At 42.6% G+C, this 18,065-nt stretch overlaps 1 protein-coding gene and 1 pseudogene across 1 annotated transcript; one reads left to right on the plus strand and one right to left on the minus strand.

Moving 5' to 3' along the window:
• Positions 1-7,573: 7,573 nt before the first annotated feature.
• On the plus strand, positions 7,574-8,136 carry LOC113264271 (peptidyl-prolyl cis-trans isomerase A-like; annotated as a pseudogene).
• A 4,997-nt stretch (positions 8,137-13,133) lies between these two features.
• Positions 13,134-14,033, minus strand: LOC113250000 (putative vomeronasal receptor-like protein 4). Its single transcript, XM_026491423.3, has one exon. It carries the CDS (start codon positions 14,031-14,033, stop codon positions 13,134-13,136), a length of 900 nt encoding a protein of 299 aa, XP_026347208.1.
• Positions 14,034-18,065: the final 4,032 nt, after the last annotated feature.

Consider the following 18,065-nt stretch of genomic DNA (forward strand, 5'->3'; position numbering starts at 1 on the left):
TGTACTCCCCCACCAATCACATAAATGAAACCGTTGAAGAGCTGTTTGTGCGCAGGTGTTGATGGTTTAAACCACCATGGTGTCACTTGGTCGTAGGAAAGACAGGTCACCTGCAGGAAATGTTGACATTTTCTTTTTCCTTTGTTCTACTTTGCTAAACTAGTCTATGTAATTGAACGCATTTTCATTTAGCTTTTAATTAAATTCGGTTAGAAAAATTCGGGTTCTGGAGTTTTCCTCTTCTCGCTATCATGCTTTTTGAAAGCTGGATTTTGCTATCACTGAGAGGCTTGGAGACCATTTGCTCTAACAAGGAGTCTTTGCAGCTAACAGAAGTTCCACGGAATGAAAACTCCTAATCTCGGCAAACTCCGCTGATTCGATTCCATAACATTCATTTTTCAGAGGCGTATTAGGTGAGCTTATTAACTTACCAGAACTTCTGGTTAAAATCATAGTTTCACCATGGGTCATTAGCCAATATCTATAAACCCCATTTTAAATCCATGTAAATATGTATGCATTGAACTAACACACATTTCAATTTTGCTATACTGAATTCAGTACCTTCAAAATTAAAAACAATTCACCTCATTACATTCATTCTTTCAATTATTCTGTAATTATTTATAGAATGCCTGTTCGTTTTTATTTTTTACCCAAAATGAAATTCTTTTACAAAGATGAATAAAAATAATGATTTTCTTGAATATGTGAGAAGAGAAGTCAATCCTTTGTAAGAGAGTGGATTTAAACTAGCACTCACTTTACATTTTGACTTGGATTTACTGGGTGGATTAAAATAATTCTGACGTTACTAGGCATTCCTCTTTCCATCTCCTATTCACTTAATGTTGGAATAGTGTGATTCTTGTTAACATCCAACTGTTTGCTTTGTACCTTGACAGTTTAAAAGATCTTGACTGATTTCTCTGAAACATTTGCCTTTGAGTAATAATAATTTCTCACTGCCCTCAAATTCCATTCCAGATGCCATGGTTCAGACACAGCATTCCACTTTCATGAAAACATGTTCTCCTCTTCAAGAAATAGCATCTTGTATTCATTTACAGCTGGGTCCCCGACATAGGACTATAATAAGACTTTAAATCAAAGTTTAGATACTTCATTGTAGAAAATAATTGTTCAACCTGAACCCCCAAATTTCCCAAAGAATCAATTCCTTGATACTCACAAGAGCACTTCCCTTCATCTTGAAATCAACTGAATAGATTAGTTTACTAATTTCTGAACTCAATGCAATGGCCTTGGGGTCACACCCTCCACAGAGTGACCTACATTCTAGACATCAAACTTGTGTTCTTTCTTCATTTCCATAGTGTGATATACTTTCCCCTTTCTCAATCTAATTTCCCTGCGAATAATAAATATTTCATTTAGTTTTATATCAGTGAGAACTCAGACTCCAAACAAAGGTCCTTATTTAAAGATTGCTAAAAGGAGCATCATTTTACACAGTAGATGACCCACATGTAATTTATATTCCAGTCATTTTACTAGGCCTTGTAGATCGTATGTAATAAGATGCTTAGTTATGTTGACAAACATGATTATATATTCGTACTTAAACTCACGTTCCTTGGTAAACAGAAGGCACACCATGAAGATATAGTTACAGAAGACAAGTTAGGACAATGGATATAAAATATCCTAACAATGAAAACAAGTCTTATTCACCAAGTTTCTATTTAATAATTACTCAGTGTCAGATTTACGTTAGGCCCTGGGTTACCAAAGGCAAATAAGAGTTTCAGTCCTTAGAGAGACTCACTCTAACTGACTATCTGGGTAGTTATAACTGCCACTTTTCTAAATGTTCTCAGCTGAGATTTTATTCCATGTTCTCTCATCTCTCTCACCAAAAAGTTTCCTTGTATAGCTTTAACTATTCCTTTGGGACTCCTGATGGTGGTAAAGTTTGGGTTCAGCTCTCATCTGTTGTAATGGTAGGCCGATACAATCTTTATACCTGTCACTTAATACCATTACCTTTGGAAATATTACTGAACCACTAGGTTTATTATCATTTATAGGTAGGAAAAAGAAGCAATCGTAGCACCAAGTAAATAAGAGAGGGAACTTTTCTCTCTTCACACTTTCAGAATCAAAAAGATGAGCCACAATCTTCTTGGCTATTTAATCAATGTAACTATATTTAAATGACAACTAATATACATTTGGGGGCCTTCTGATGACTTCTTAACTTAGTAACTCATGTTACTAAATTTTTCATCCTTCCCATCTGTTATATGAGAACCACTCCCACGTGAGTTCTATCTGTAGACTAATCTGTGACTCACTTAAGATAAAGTTTACGTTAGTTCAGAACTCTAGTTTCGATCCGTATTTTTATCCAAAGAATATATTTGAAATCTATTCCAAATTTCATAATCTACTCTGTGGTATGACAAATGATTTGAGTGACATTCATATTAATTTTCTATAGTTGACTTTCCCAGAGGTAATTGCCCAACAGTTTCTTTGGTAAGTCCGGTAAAAATTTGCTTTCTCATAAGTGACACAGAGTGGAGACTGCAGTCAGGTCCCCTCAACCCCAACTACAAAATCCAGCATTTCTTGGCTGCCTCCATAAAAGGAAAAAGCTAAAACTCTATGCCCTTGAGTAGCCTATGTTGCAGGAATGCGGAGGGAGGATGCTGACTGAAGGAGGGTTCTTGACTGTTAGGACTCGCAAAGACAAGACCAAGCCAGTCCGCCCCAAGACAGACGACAGCGCCAACTTTTCACCCAAGTTCTCCCTCATTATAATACTAAAAAAATCACACCCAAGGGTGGAGCTGTAACATGCTAATTAGACATGTGACACATGAGGAAGTGAGATATTTAAGTGTGCAGGAGCCAGGCACCCCCGTCCTCTGTATTCCCACCAAGTCCTCTTTTAAAGTCTCCCCAACTCCCCAGAGAGCCAGCCTGATGACTCTTATGTGCGGCCTCCCTCGAGCTCCAGCAGAAGCCCCCACAAAACCTTGCCTGAAGCTGCCCTTCTGCCTCCTTTCAATTTCTATTGTTTAGAGAGCCCCAGGGCCCAGTCAGTTGACACAAGTCAGCGTTTTCACCCAGTGGGTTTTTTTCAATATGCAGATTGTACCTAACACCAGATTGTATGCCAAGCACGGATCATTATTACTACACCTGGTTTACGACTTTGAAATCTCTATATTCTGCTATAACTAAGCACGGAGTCCTTCAAAGATTTGACACTTCAGTGCAAGCAGCTGTCTCCAAATTCTCTACAGAATGGCGTCCCAGCTTGCTGAGTCTCTCACAGGATTTCTCTGAATAAGGCAATGCTGGCAGAAGAAAGCTTCATGTGTCTCTCCCTGGTATATGTCCTTTGCTCTAGAAGCTTTGGGCTTTTCAGTAGAATTGAGAGAGAGGAATTTGAAATGGCAGCTCCTTTGAAAGATGGTTCATCAACCCAATTAATTTTCTTATCAAGTTCTTTTTAATCAATGTTTTTCTGAAAACTTTTCTTTAGTCAAAGACAAGACCCAGGAGATAGCTGGTGTTTCTGTCAACTCTAACTTCTTTATCTTCATCAGTTTTCCTGTCTTGTATCTCGTGAGGCTGCCATCTGATTTGATCATCTCACACTTTATTTCTATTCGTCTGATCCAGTTCTTCCCAGAAACCACTAACAGTCCAGTTTTGGAGGGAACAGCGGGACACCAATTCACCCCATGGCCTGATGCACCCATGGACTGCTCAGAGCCACAACAGTGCACCGACCTCATTTTCTCCTGTGGTCACAGGTCATGATTGTCCTTTGGTTTGCATTTCTTTCTAGAGTGAACTGAAACATACCTTTGATTCTGGGCGCTCTGGAATTACCCAAAGCCTAGGAGGGGGAGGGCATAGGATGCGGAATTCATGGCTGTTCTGGATAGCCTGGAGATCAGGCAATGCCCACCCCCAGATTCCAAGATTACACCCAGGCAAGGACGGAGGCCACCTCCAGATCTGGGGCCATCAGCTGCCAGATGCCCAAGGACAAGAGCCCTGATTCTTTACATGTTTTCTCTCCACTTACTTGTTTTCCATCCCTCTGGTACTCATTTGTTGTTAGGGTTTGTTAAGTCATCTTTGTTTCTACCTGTTGATACTATGTGATGCCTGCTAAGATTGTTCCTTAACTTAATGCTCTAGTTGACTAATTTGATCTTGGGTATAGTGCCCATTGTCTCGTCTGATAGTCTATTGAGTTTTCAAAAAATTCATTCATTGCTTATGCATATGTGGTGTCTCTGACGGGTTCTTCTTCGTAACTTATTCCAGCATCAGGTTTCCATCTCCTTCGTGACTTTAAGAATTTGTATTAGCTTTATTTTAAATCCTTATTCTAATGTCATCCATAAATTCTTTCACCTCTAGTGTAGATTTCTTCATTATTGTCATTTTAAAATAGAGCTTGCACCCTGCAGATGTCTCCTGCCCAGCCTCTAGACCCATGATTCTCCCTTTCTTGATAACATGTGTTTCTATGTGAACATGTGTAATAGGAGCAAAACCCCCTCCCTGATCGTGCAGATCCCTATGATGCGAGGTGAGAATGGCCATGCCACGTGGCAGACCCTTCTGGTTTACCACGTCGGCCAGACTGCAGCTCATTTGCCCCCGCTCCACAAGGAAGCCGTTCACCTCTGCCAAGGAATTTTCCTTTGCCATCTGCTACAACACCGTGGTTTCTCTGAAGTATGTCCCTGTCTTTCCTGGGATGTATGTGAGGAGATGTGGGCTGGATTGAGAGCAGGGAGTTACTCTCCTCCGAGGTTACTTTGTCTGCCTTTTAAACATAAGGTTAAGTCCTAGCCTGAGTGATAGTAGGTACCATATTACAAATTACAACTCTGAAATTGTTTCCACCACTGAACATTCTATGAATTCTTTGGGACAGGTAGTGGCTACAACAGCATAAAACTCCAAGGAAGCGGTTTTCTTTCTATCCCTCCTCTCACTCTGTATTTCTTGATTTTTATTTTGGTTATTCTTCAAGAAATACAGCCAATCTCCTCTTGTCTCCCGCCTGCTGTGTTATCACATAGCTTCCAAAAGTGACTGATAAAGGTGAGAGGTAACAATGGAAAAATCCAAACCTCCCAAATGCATATCTTAAGGAATATCTTTAGAATTTAAATACTTTGCAATAATGAATTGAGTCTTCCCATTAATGAATCTGGTGTCACAAAGCTGTCTTTTCTCTGAATTACAAGTCCGAGCCTCTTTATTCACACTGATTTCAACTGTTCAAAATTTCGTGTGCATGTTGCTCTCTGGCACATAGATTTACCGTAATCATCCCCGGGATGGCTGGGAATCAAGGGGCAGTGCTAGTCACTGCTAATACTTTGCTCAGTTCACTGGTGCGGTCAGGTGTGCAGAACTCATGCATGTTTCGGGGAAACAATAGTTTGTCTGGAAACAAACGAGAGTTTGGTGTTAGTTTGCAGCCTCCAGAGCTTCCTGAGCATAATCTGAACCTGGGCCCTCTGAGGAGAGCAGGGAGAGACTGAAGGAAGAGACAGAGGCAGCCCTCTCCAGGTTGGTAGGTGGCACTTTTAATTAGCAAGAGAATATACATACTAGGCTTGTCTTTGGTGGCCGAAGACAAGTAGACCCCTGCACCTGCCTGCCAAATCTTAGAAGTTTATATAGAGGTCCTAACTGGGTTCAGTCACATAGAGTGTCTAGATGGTGTCAAAACACCATCTCACTATCTCAAAGCTGTATCCTTGGGACAGCTTCTGAAAGCAGGGAAGGCTAACAGAACCCATATTCCAAGGACAGGGGAGGGAGTGAGGAGCACCTGTTGCCAGGGTCCAGCTCACAAGTCAGCCAGTGGCCACATCCTCTCAATGACCTGCCCAACATTTGGGAAGAATTCATTTAATTAGAGTCATAAAGGTTCGACCTTTATCTCATTGTCAGAATCAGGGTCCAGAGTTCTAATTCATAAATCATGGAATGGTCTTTATTTATTTCTGTAAAATTAACAAGCGAGTACAGGGTGCTGGGCAGAGAACCATCTGCTCTGGTCCATTCCTCCTGTTATCCTTTGTAAAGGTCATGATGTCGCTATTCTCATCCCCATTTTTCAGGTAAGGACTTTCTGAGATCTAGTATATTTTACTGGCAACTCAGCTGTATTTTACCACTCAGGGGTTTGTAATAGCCTGTTATAAGTTATAATCCACTGAAGAAAAAGTAACATTAAAGAGAAGGCAGAATTTTTTTATTTTGATGGAAACACGTTTACACGATATGGAGCCTCTTCCGTCAGCAGCAGTTGTATTCAGGCATATGAATGCTCGGAAAGAATTTCCATAGTCCAGGTACTTAACGTTTTATTTTCATTGAGGTAAAACATACATGAAGAAAACTGTATATAGCTTACATACACAGCTCAACGAATCTTTGCAAACTGTACATAGCTATAAAATGAAAACATTAGCAGTGGTAAGCCAAGAGTATCTCCCATGTCTCCGTTCCACTCACTGTCCCAGAATATTGGCTGTCCTGACTGAACAGCACAGAGTCATTTTTCCGTCTGTTGCTGAATTGCCCGTGCTCTTCTTCCCTTCCCACCGAGTTCCCATCTAACTTCTTTCAGTGGGAAAGAATATACAACCAGCCCTACTTCCTATCTCTCATGCTTCCAACACTGTCAACAAAATAAATTTTGAGATTTAGATTATTTGATTTGAAAACAATAAACTAGAGAAAGGGGAACTATAATAAGGAATATGGGCAGAATTCTGTGATGACCGCCGTAGTTCCTTTTTCTCTGGTGTGCAGACCTTGTATAATCTTCTCTCCTTGAATATGGGGAGGACCTCTGAATACAGGGGAATTTCACTATTGTGGGGAAGGAAAAATTCTTCCTTTCAAGGTCTTCCAGCTGGTTTAAAAGTTAAATTGATGTGAGACAGATTAACAGGAGAAGAAAACACAAAGTTTTATTACATATGCCTGGAGGACGGATAATGAAATGGAGACCTAAAGAAATGACCAAGGCGGGTGGTTTTTATTCTTTTTAGAAAAAGAAACAATACATTTCTGAGGAATTGACAGGATAAAGAAAACAACATTTGGGAGCTTTACTGAGTAAGGAATTCTAAGGGGAATTTGGATTAAGATAGTGGGTTAGTAAAAACATAACAGAGTTGTTTATACAGCCTTCTCGGCTCTTAAATTTTCCACCTCTGGTGACAAGAATTTCTCTTTACTTCTTAGTACAGGGTGAGTATCTTTCATAGGAAAGATTTATTTCCTGCTTTCAGGGAGACCACAGAGGGTCTGAGGTCCACGCACTGGCTGTTTCCCTAATAGCTTCAATTCAAAATAATCAGTATGTGACTGTGGTACATTTTGGGACAACCTGCCCTTGGCCCCTACACTGCCCTGATTGGATTACATTATGCGACAACGTAGAAGGGATTTTTCAGATGTAATTAAGGTTCCTAATCAATTGGCCTTGAGTTAATAATAATAAAAAAGGAGACATTAGGCCTTGCAGATGCTGCCGTCCCTAAGCCACCTGTGGGGCCCAGCCATGGTCAACTCCACTGTGTTCTTCAACGTCACACTGGAGAGCAGGCCCTTGGACCAAGTCTCCTTCAAGCTGTTTGCAGACAAAATTCCAAAGAGAGCAGAAAACTTTTGTGCTCTAAGCCATGGGGAGAAAGGACTTGGTTATAAAGGTTTCTGCTTTCACAGGATTATTTCGGAATTTATGTGCCAGGGCGGTGACTTCACACACCACAATGGCACTGGCAATAACTCCATCTGTGGGGAGAAGTTTAAGGATGAGCATCTCATCCTGAAGCATGCGGGTCCTGGCATCTCATCCATGGCAAATGCTGGACCCAACATGAACGGTTCCCAGTTTTTCATCTGCACTGCCAACACTGAGTGAGATGGCAAGCGTGTGGTCTTTGGCAAGGTGAGAGGGGGCAGGGATGTTGTGAAATATGGAGCACTTTGGGTCCAGGAAAAGGCAAGACCAGCAAGAAGATCACCACTGCTGACTGTGGACAAACCTAGTAAATTTGACTTGTGTTTTATCTAAACCACCGGACTATTCCTTCTATAGCTCAGGAGAGCACCCCTTCACCCCCATGTGCTCGAACGTCCTATACTCTTTGTGCTCTCGCTGCAATTCTTTTTTTTTTTTTTAAGATTTTATTTATTTATTTGACAGAGAGACAGCCAGCGAGAGAGGGAACACAAGCAGGGGGAGTGGGAGAGGAAGAAGCAGGCTCCCAGCGGAGGAGCCTGATGTGGGGCTTGATCCCAGAACGCCGGGATCACGCCCTGAGCCGAAGGCAGATGCTGAACGACTGAGCCACCCAGGCGCTCCTCTCGCTGCAATTCTATGGGCTCCGTATTTTCCTTACTCTCCTGCAAGTCTAGCTGGATTGCAAAGTTAAGTTTGTGATTATGAAATAAAAACTAAACAACAACAATGACAAAGAGGATGACAGGTGATCCTGGATGGGTCTGACCTAATCAGGTAAGCACTCTGGACAAGGGTCCAAAAGAGACATATTCAGAGTAAGAGGGGCTCTCCTGCTGGCTTTGAAGAAAATAAACACCTATGATGTGAACTGCTTATGAAGAGGGTCACGTGGTGGGGGTGCCTCTAGAAACCAAGAGTCTGGGTTCTAAAACAACAAGGAACTGAAGTTTACCAACAATCAAGTGTGCCCGGAAGAGCCTCAGATGAAATTGCAGCCTTAGCTGACATTGTGAATTTACTCTGGTAAAACACGAAGCAGAAGATACAGCTAAGCCACATTCCTGACCTGCTGAAACTATGAGATAATAAATTTGTGTTATTTTAAGTCATTAAATGTGATAGTTTGTTATATAGCAATAGAACACTAATCTACCAGACTATGTGGACATGGTGTTTTCTTGACTGAAAGTCATTCAAGTAGACATTTTTTTTTTCCCTTCTAGGGAAAGAATCATCAACTTGCACTGTGATGCTCTTTGTATCTCCAGTATCTACAAGAAGTGGGGAAATGAACAGTGATTTCTTGTGGTGGTTTGATCACTTTAGCCAGTTGTCAAATATTCATTTTTAAGGTATCATGGACACTTAAATATTTGTACTTGGCAATCTGGCCAAAGCAGCCCATAGCTCTCATTTAAAAATTTCTCTCACTTGGTTAAGCATCCAACTTTTGATTTCACCTCAGGTCTTGATCTCAGGGTTGTGAGTGCAAGCCCTGGGTTGGGCTCTAAACTGGGTGTGGTACATACTAAAAAAAAGAAGGAGGAAAAGGAGGAGGGTGGTAAGCATGACTGTGGTAGTTCAAAATCCTGTTTGGAGAGATGAAAATCCTGGAATAGATTTTAAAGCAAGATAGGTTTTAGAGCAAAACCATGTATATTTCAGGAAATACACCATCTGTATTTCAGAAAGAGTCCCGAAATAGTTTGCGGTCCAAGCTAGATATGTGTGTAAGGAAACGGATCTGAAGGGTGTAGGATCAAGCTTAAAAGAGTGTCAAGATGGATAAGGCCCAAGGTATTGAGATGGACTCACTCAACAGAGACTGTGAATTCCGTATTTTCGTTTAAGTGGCTGGGAATGGCTCGAACAGCCTGAGAGGTTGATGGACTGAAAGATGAACCCAAATGTGGCCTACACTAAATGCAGTGGAAATGTCAAGAAATCCTTAGTATACTGTAGAGGAAGTTATGAAAGCTCTGAGATTCTTGGAATTTAAAGTATTTCTTATGTAGGATCTGCTCATCCAAACCAGCAGGGCTCCACAACACGTGCCTTTCACCACAGCTGTGACCATGAACTCACGAGTGTGGCCCAGCATCGTAAGAGCTTTGTTGGAGTTCTTCCCTACAAATAAAAATTACATCAGGAGTTACTACCAGTAACTGGAATGCCTACATACAGTGGGGATAACTTGAAGCCAGAAAGACAGGTGCCAAGTGATGTCACTTAATCACCAAAAATAAGCACGCCAGCATTACCTTAATGGACATTAATCAAACAGTCTGACTCGCAGAGCTCTTTGGCATCGACTCGTTGATTATGGTTCTGTAGAACTGATGTACGTAAGAGGTCTACTAAAGTCTTACTGGGTCTGGAAAAGGAGAAAAATTCCAGGCCTGGTGAATAGAAACCTGACTTGAATCACTGAAACATCATGGATAATCGTGGATCCTTAATCATTTCCAGACTTGAGCCAGTTCCATGACCCAGAGGCCCTTGAATGTTGGGGAAGATAGATCCCCATGAAGAAACCTACCACATTGTCAAGAACGTACAGTGAGAATCTTCCCCCCAGCCAGCCCCAGAGGGACATGCAGTCATGCACTACAGGGACTGAAGTAGATAAAGGGATAGAATCAGTCTTTTCAGAGATTCATGGTCATTGGCTCCGAACTGACAATGCTTCCTGGAGACTCCAAGTCTCACTATGGATCACCTGTCAGAGGAGGAACTTAGTAGGGTTAGATGATCAATAAAGTTTCATCTCAGGTCCACGGTTTCTTCTAAGAAATCCATTGTCATTTAATAATTGTGGGTAATACACTGTTTAACTCTGGCTGCTTTCAAGATATTTCGTTTTCAGGGTTACAAACTGGATTATAATTGATCTGGATACAAACATTTTTGAGTCTATACTGCTTAGAATTCTCTTAGCTTTTTGAATCTAGAAGTTTGTATTTCACCAAATCTGAGACATTTTCAGTTATCATCACTTCAAAACTTATGGAAGATTTCACTGGCCAAATTGATGCAGACTTCCCCTTCCTACTCTATTTTACTGGTAACAAAACTATAAATGAGAGGCGAGCGATAGCTGATGGGGCTCCCCGCCATGTCAGGGTGTTCCACACTTCAGTATTCCCAGTTTTTGTTTCCTACCCCCCACTCCTGTCCATGGGTACAATTTAATCATGTGTTTCTCAATCTGAAATTACTTTCTGTAGAAGAGTCTAGATTCAATTTCAATTTCTCAACTCAATTCTAACTTTTCCAAGGGAAGCACAGAATAGCACTTCTTTGAGAACCTAAATGCCAGGCTCTCTGTGATCGTGAATTTTGTGTGTCAACTTGACTGATCTGAGGGATGCCCAGAGAGGTGGTAAAACTGAATTTGTCCATGAGGGTGTTTCTGGAAGAGATTAGCATGTGCTCAATAGACGGAGTAGGGACCCCTCTCACCCGTCTGTTAGGGGCCCTAATGGAACAAAAAGGAAGGGTGAATTCTTTCTCTCTTCGTGAGCTAGCAAGTCCGTCTTCTCCGGCCCTCTGACCTGGGAGCTCCCGGTTCTCGGGCCCTCAGACTTGGGTACTTAAGCAAGGAGCCCCCTGGTTCTCAGGCCTTTGGACTCATAGTGAGCTATCCCACGGGCTTCCTGGTCTCCAGCTTCACACAGCAGACTGTGGGACTTCCCTGCCCCATCACGGAGTGAGCCAATTCCTGTCATTGCAGAGAGATACATATATATAGATAGAGATATTTCCTACTGATCCCGTTTCTCTGGAGGACCTGGACTAACACACGATCCTAACCGTTTTTGGTCACCAACCACACATCTCCATGTTCATCTGGACACTTTCTATTTTTAGTGCTCAATAATCTCTTCTTCATAATTAATTTTAAAATGTCATTCTTAATTTCATTTCCGACCTCTTCCATCCCTTCCTTTTGGGTCAGTTACCAACGACTGGCTCAGGGAGTGCTTATACTGTCGTGTTCTCTATGACAGAAAAAGATGTCATAGGAAAGTTATGCAAACTAAGAAAAATCGTGTAGTCCTGGCCTTCAGGCACCCACAGTAATATCAGGAAGTTAAGCTCCTACACATATTACAATATAGCATAATAACATAAATAAGTTACTTAAAACTGTGTTGACATGTACAACAAAACCAAAGGGAAGTTTAGTAGAGAAGTAAAAAACCTCAAAATGATACAAGGGCAATTAAACAGACATGATACAGGCATTCTTAAAAACGGGATGGAAAATCTGTATATCAGTTCTAAGATTTTGTATTGTAAAGATGTGAACTCAGTAAAAGAGCATCAAGTGTTTTTCAAAACAGCTCGAGGACATATCTTTTTGCTGAAATGATGAATTCTACCCAAATACCTATTTAGGTTCCAATTTAAGAAAAATATAGGCCAAATTTCTTATTCAAACTACTGTAGAAACCAAATTATTGTGTAGCTCACTGATGGGATACCAGTATGAGGCTGCAAGGACCGTGGCAGTGTCAGGGCACTAACAAATATGTCTTGAAACAAGCCACATGTTATTTGCAAAATGAATGTTTTGTTCATCTTTAACAAGATATATTCAAAGATTTAACAGTTTAGAAAATATAGAATGATGTAAAAGGAAATTCTACTTACTTGTTTCACTTACCTAGTTTCTCTGAAACCAGGTAAAACTGTTTTAAGTTTCCTTTGCATTCTTGCAAAAGAAGGAGATAAGATCGAGTTAAAATATTCCATTCCATTTTTGAATACCATTGCTCTTGAATTCCTATCTTTTATTAATTACAAGCACACCTTGCTCATCATTCCATGGCAATACACGTTGAGCTCACCCATTCTTTCAGAAGCTCAGTAAAATCCCATTGTACGGCTGGATCCTTTAGGACATATTCACATGGCCAGCAAAATAGCCTGTTTGCTGGATATTTAGTTCATGATTTTTAAAAATCGCCCCAATGTATAATAGTTTTTATACTGTAATTCACATTTGAGCAATCCTCCTAGAAGTGAAACTTACAAGTCAAAGAGAATATACATTAGCATTTTGAAGGAATTTGGCAGATTCTTCTCCTTCCTGTAGGAAGCCTGGTGGTGAAAGAGGCATCTTATAAGCAGGAAAACTGGAATTGGCTTACCCTTCCCGAGGGGGGCGGGATGGACAGAAGAAGGCTCAGTCCCCTGTGTCAGCTCAGGGCTACTGGTCACCAGCTTTGCTGTGTAACATCATATTTTAATTTGTTGAAGCTACTCTTCATTTTTTTCTCTCGCTGCTATAAAATGTCTTATTTCAAACTTGCTACCCAAGGGATCAAGGAAACAGTCATTTTCTCAAGTCCTAATGAAAGTGCCAACATTCAGCCAGACGTCCATCTCTGTGAATCAGCACAAATGGGCTGACAATTGCATAACCGACCGTTGAGATGTCTACAATGATGAACTTTATGAACTTATTCTCAAGTAATGACTGTAAATGTAAAGAAATGATACAATCTGCCCAATGAAAGAACAGAAAACAAAGCATCAGAAGGAGAACACTGTGAGCCGCTCGTATCTCGGGGGGGATGTGGTAGAGAACCTTGGATTTCTGCAGGTAGCGGGCATTCTTGTGGTGCTTATGGAGAATGAGTACCATGTAGACACTGGCCCAGCCCATCAGTCCCAGGAAGAGGAGATCTCGCAGGGCCATGAGAATGAGAAACATCCACTTCATTGTCTGGCTTGCTGGTAGGAAGTAACAGTACCTGCCACTTTGACCAAACTGTGAGTTGTTTAGGCTGTTGATGTTTTTCATGTAATAGAGTAAGTTCATGCTGAGCAAGGAATTGAGTATCCAAAGGAAGAGGAAAAAGGAAAGGGTACGGCATGTGGATGCTGGCTTGAAGCTGGCCCGCACGGAGGCTCTGGGGCTGATGGTGGTGGCCTGGACCACGGTGAGCAAGCTGGTGGTGCAGATCGACAGGCCTCGGGCCACCCTCTCCAAGTACACAAACGTTTTACAGCCTGTATCATCTGGGAAGTTTCTCAAACCAAAAATTTCTATTGTTTTTAACGTTACTTTGGAAAAAAGTATTATGATATTTGTGAAAGCCAAGTGGATGAGAATTAGATGTGTAGATTTCTTTTTCGTGTCCCAAAAGAAAATGCACATATAATTCACAAAAACAAAGATGTTCCCCGCAATGCCAGGTCCAATTGTAGAGAGCAGTAACGTTCCTTTAATAATCATCAGAAACATTTCTTACTTCATGGGCAGAAGGTCTTTGGCTCTAGCAAACACCTCTTGAAGAGAGCAACCGTAACGATGATACGTATCTGCAAAGAATAATGCCTATCAGAGGCCTTTTCTGGTGTATCAGGGACACTGTGCCATGGGTCACGATGAATGTAATGGAGCAGAGTTTTGTCCAAGAACTTTATACGGTCCTTCTGGGCACTCGCTATCAGTGAATCTATGTGGCCTGAAATACAGTCTTGGGGATGAGCATACGACAATCTAAATTTGCAACTAAGATTTTTTTCTGTGCTCCATACCAGCAAAACCAACCTGCTGGTTGAAATCTTTGTATATCTCACATATGTCCAACCTCAGCATGTGCTGAAATGAACCCCAAATTCCCCCAACCTGATGTCAGCCTGTGTTTTCTACTTCGTCATATGATATTACCATCAGCTACCTCCAAAAAAATCTGGGTCTTCTTCTCAACCTCTCCACCTCCCCACGCCCCACAACAGGGACTAAATAACTCCTCCCGCTCCCACGTCTTTCACAGCTCACACACTCAGCCTGTCTCATCTGTGATCGTGCCCCTTCTTGTGTTCAGCATCCACCAAATACTTCCTTTTGATCAGTATAACAGTTTCCTGGCTTGTCTCCTGATCGCGGTTTTGTTTTTATGGTTTTTTTTTTAAAGATTTTATTTATTTATTTGACAGAGAGAGAGACAGCCAGCGAGAGAGGAAACACAGGCAGGGGGAGTGGGAGAGGAAGAAGCAGGCTCATAGTGGAAGAGCCTGATGTGGGGCTCGATCCCACAACGCCGGGATCACTCCCTGAGCCAAAGGCAGACGCTTAACCGCTGTGCCACCCAGGTGCCCCTGCTTTTATGTTTTGAGGGGGGAGGGAGGGGAGGGACAGAGGGAGAGAGACAGAATCATAAGTAGGCTCCACACCCAGCACAGAGCCCAATGTGGGGCTGCATTTCAGGACCCCGAGGTCATGACCTGAGCTGAAATCAAGAGTGAGACACTCAATCCACCGAGCCACGCAGGAGCCCCTCCTGATTCCATTTTTTAGACCTCTGATACATACACCTTACTATTTCCAGAGTTGTCTTTCAAAACCCCAAACATTTTCTGTATGTTCACTGCTTATAATTTTCAGTGAGCTTTCCTAGTTTCTGAGATCAAGTTAAGCTGTATAGATTCCAACTTTTAAAGGCTCCTCAGCCAAAGACTTCCAGGAACAAACCTGTGGGCTGCACAAACTCTGATCTACTGCTTGCAGCAGTCTGGGCAGGGCCGAGGGGACCCTGGAGTACTGCCTGCAGGCGTTTTTATAGGAGGTCTGAGTCCCACTGAGGAATCAGAAGGGACCCTATGTAAAGCCTGGATCAGTTTCGGATGTTTGATGCCTCCCAAGGGGGTTAGCAAAGCTAATAACGAGGAATTGGGTGCCGTCAGGAGTCAAGGGCAGTTTATAAATGAGGCATCCCCCAAATTTGGGGGCATATAGTAAAGTGAGTTGGGGCGTCCTCGGTAAGAAACGAGTGGTCACTCAAACACAGGTTCCTTATGCCATTTCAGAGCTGCTGAATAACGTGGGGAGAAATCACCCAGGCAAGTGGGTCAGTGTGACCTGTGTCTGTTCTCTCAACCTGGTTGATACTAGTGATTTGATCTTTATCCATCCAAGCTGATTGTCACACTTTCAACCTGAATAAGAATGGACTCTTTCACTACTAACCTTTTGAATCTCATTTCTCATGTAGACGTTTTATAAAAATACTGACAGTTTCCCCCCAACCAAAGAAACCAGGATATCTAACCACCATTTGTATAGGTTCCATATACTTGGAAAACTCACCACAAGCTCTGCCCCGTGCCATGTCCTACCCGCCATTAAGGCCTGGCCTCAGATGCATCCTTGCCTTGAGGGCATCTGTCAGCATGACCTGCGTGAACCCAGGCTCGTATCCGGGTTTTGAACCAGGTGGCCTCAGGACTTGGGGAACACTGGTTATGGCCATTGCCCTCCACTTCTTCCCCCATCAAATGCGGAGACTAATGTCTCTTTCTTTCTAACTGAATAATAGGAACAATGTCAGAGGAGGGAGGGACGATACTCTCCCAGATTATTCTTTTGGAAATAGTCACGTAAACTGTTTTAAAAGCCACGCTTCACACTCAGGTCCTTGGGTGAAGCCCATTCTGGATCTAACACCCACAGGCTGAGCCAAGCCAGGGTGCCCCTCTCAGCTTGTTTCCTCCACTAAAAAATGAGATGGGTGCTTCCTGTGAGGGAAGACTATGGTAAAGTTACAGTGGACGACCTCGGGGCATTCACAACCTGGCAATTCTGAAGTAGGAATTTGCCAACAGCCTCTGTAGCTTTAATCCTCATGGCTTTTAATAGACGCCCCCATCCAGCTGGCATGTGGGGGGGGGGGGAGGAGTTGACTTACACTCATGGTGTGATTGTTAATATTAGGATCTGGAGGCTTAAGGGCTGCTGCAGGAGGAAAACCTTCCAATTACACACATGCACTTGGGGGCTTTATAACACACTGGGGAAGACAAAGCTGGCTCATATGCAAAACACAGGACTGCACCAAAGGAGGGCTACCAATGTTATCACTGCTAGGATGCTGACACAGGCATAATGCAGGGGCCACGGAGCTGAAGGAAACAGAGCTGCTCCTGGGAACAGGAAGCACTCTGACCCTTCTTGATTTCCGGATACAGAAAGCAGGCCCCTTCTGTGAGAGCCCACCCCAGAGCTCTCCCAGGGGACCACATCCTAAAGTCAGGACACAGTGCTCACACGTTTGTGGAGGCACATTTGCCGGAACTGGTCCCCATCATCTTTCTGGCCCTGGCCACATACCTTTGCAAGATCAGGAGTCCAGGGCTCAGGCTCACAGACTCTCTCACGACCTGCCTTCCTTAGAGAGAGAAGCAAGATGCTTGCTTTGTAGGGGAAGGTTCTCAGGCACAGGGAGTGAGACAAGAATGGATCAGGTGTGCTCGCCTGCCACCTGCTGTGTGGCCAAGTTCCTTGTTGCCCCTTCTGGCAGGTGAACCACCCCCCAAGCCATATTTGTACCCTCTGGATTGGAGGAGCTCTTGGCTAACATCGCCTGGAACCAAGACTTCACTTTTCAAAGTTGTCAGCGTGTCAGGGAGGAGAAAAGCCTCAGCACAATCTCAGTCCCTGAAGTATAGCTTTCCCTGTCTCTCCACAATTACAACAAGTGTTTGGCTCAGAGATGTTCTCCGTCTTAATTAGGTTTAATTATATTAATAGGAAGGATGTCCGGTGGGAAAACGAACAACCAGTGAGGTTTCTGGATCCAGCCTTTCCCATTTTCTGGCCTCTCCTCACCTGCCCTGAGTTCCAAAGCTGTGAATCAGAATGGGAACCAGCTCCCAGGCACATCGAAGTCCCCTCCCTTTCTGGAGGTTTTCCTTACACAGAGGGATATAAAAAGTTTTGGCTGGAGATTCTGTTTTCTGAGCACATCATAACCGTGGATCTAGAGGGACAAGAATCAGCATGCTCCTCCTGTGCACATGGGGTTTTAGTGGGGAAATGATTTTCCTCCTACCCTCTGAGTTCCAAGCTGGGATCCCTGTAATAAAAGACAGACAGATGAGAGAATAACAAGCAAGCATTTATTATCTCATGTACCTCATGTACACATGCAGATACCCAGAGAAAAATGAGTAACTCTCTGAGGTGGGTTGCAACTTGGGCTAAACAGCAATGTAATAAGGAAGGGGATGGGAGATGATAATTTTCCAGAAGTCGGGGAAGACAGGATCCTCACAGACACACAAAGCACAACACAGTCTTAGCAGATTAAATAGAAGGTGATCTCATCAGATGCATTGCAGTGCAATTCATAACACAAAAGAATAAAAGATTTTAAAGCAACCAGAAAAAAGATTTCTGAGGAAAGGATGTGCAAATTGACATAGATTTCTCAGAAGCAAAATGTAAAAGTCCGAAGTGATAAGATGTATTTTGAAACTGTTGGGGAAAAAGCTG

The sequence above is a fragment of the Ursus arctos genome, unplaced genomic scaffold, assembly GCF_023065955.2.
Source record: "Ursus arctos isolate Adak ecotype North America unplaced genomic scaffold, UrsArc2.0 scaffold_31, whole genome shotgun sequence".
Classification (NCBI taxonomy): domain Eukaryota; kingdom Metazoa; phylum Chordata; class Mammalia; order Carnivora; family Ursidae; genus Ursus; species Ursus arctos.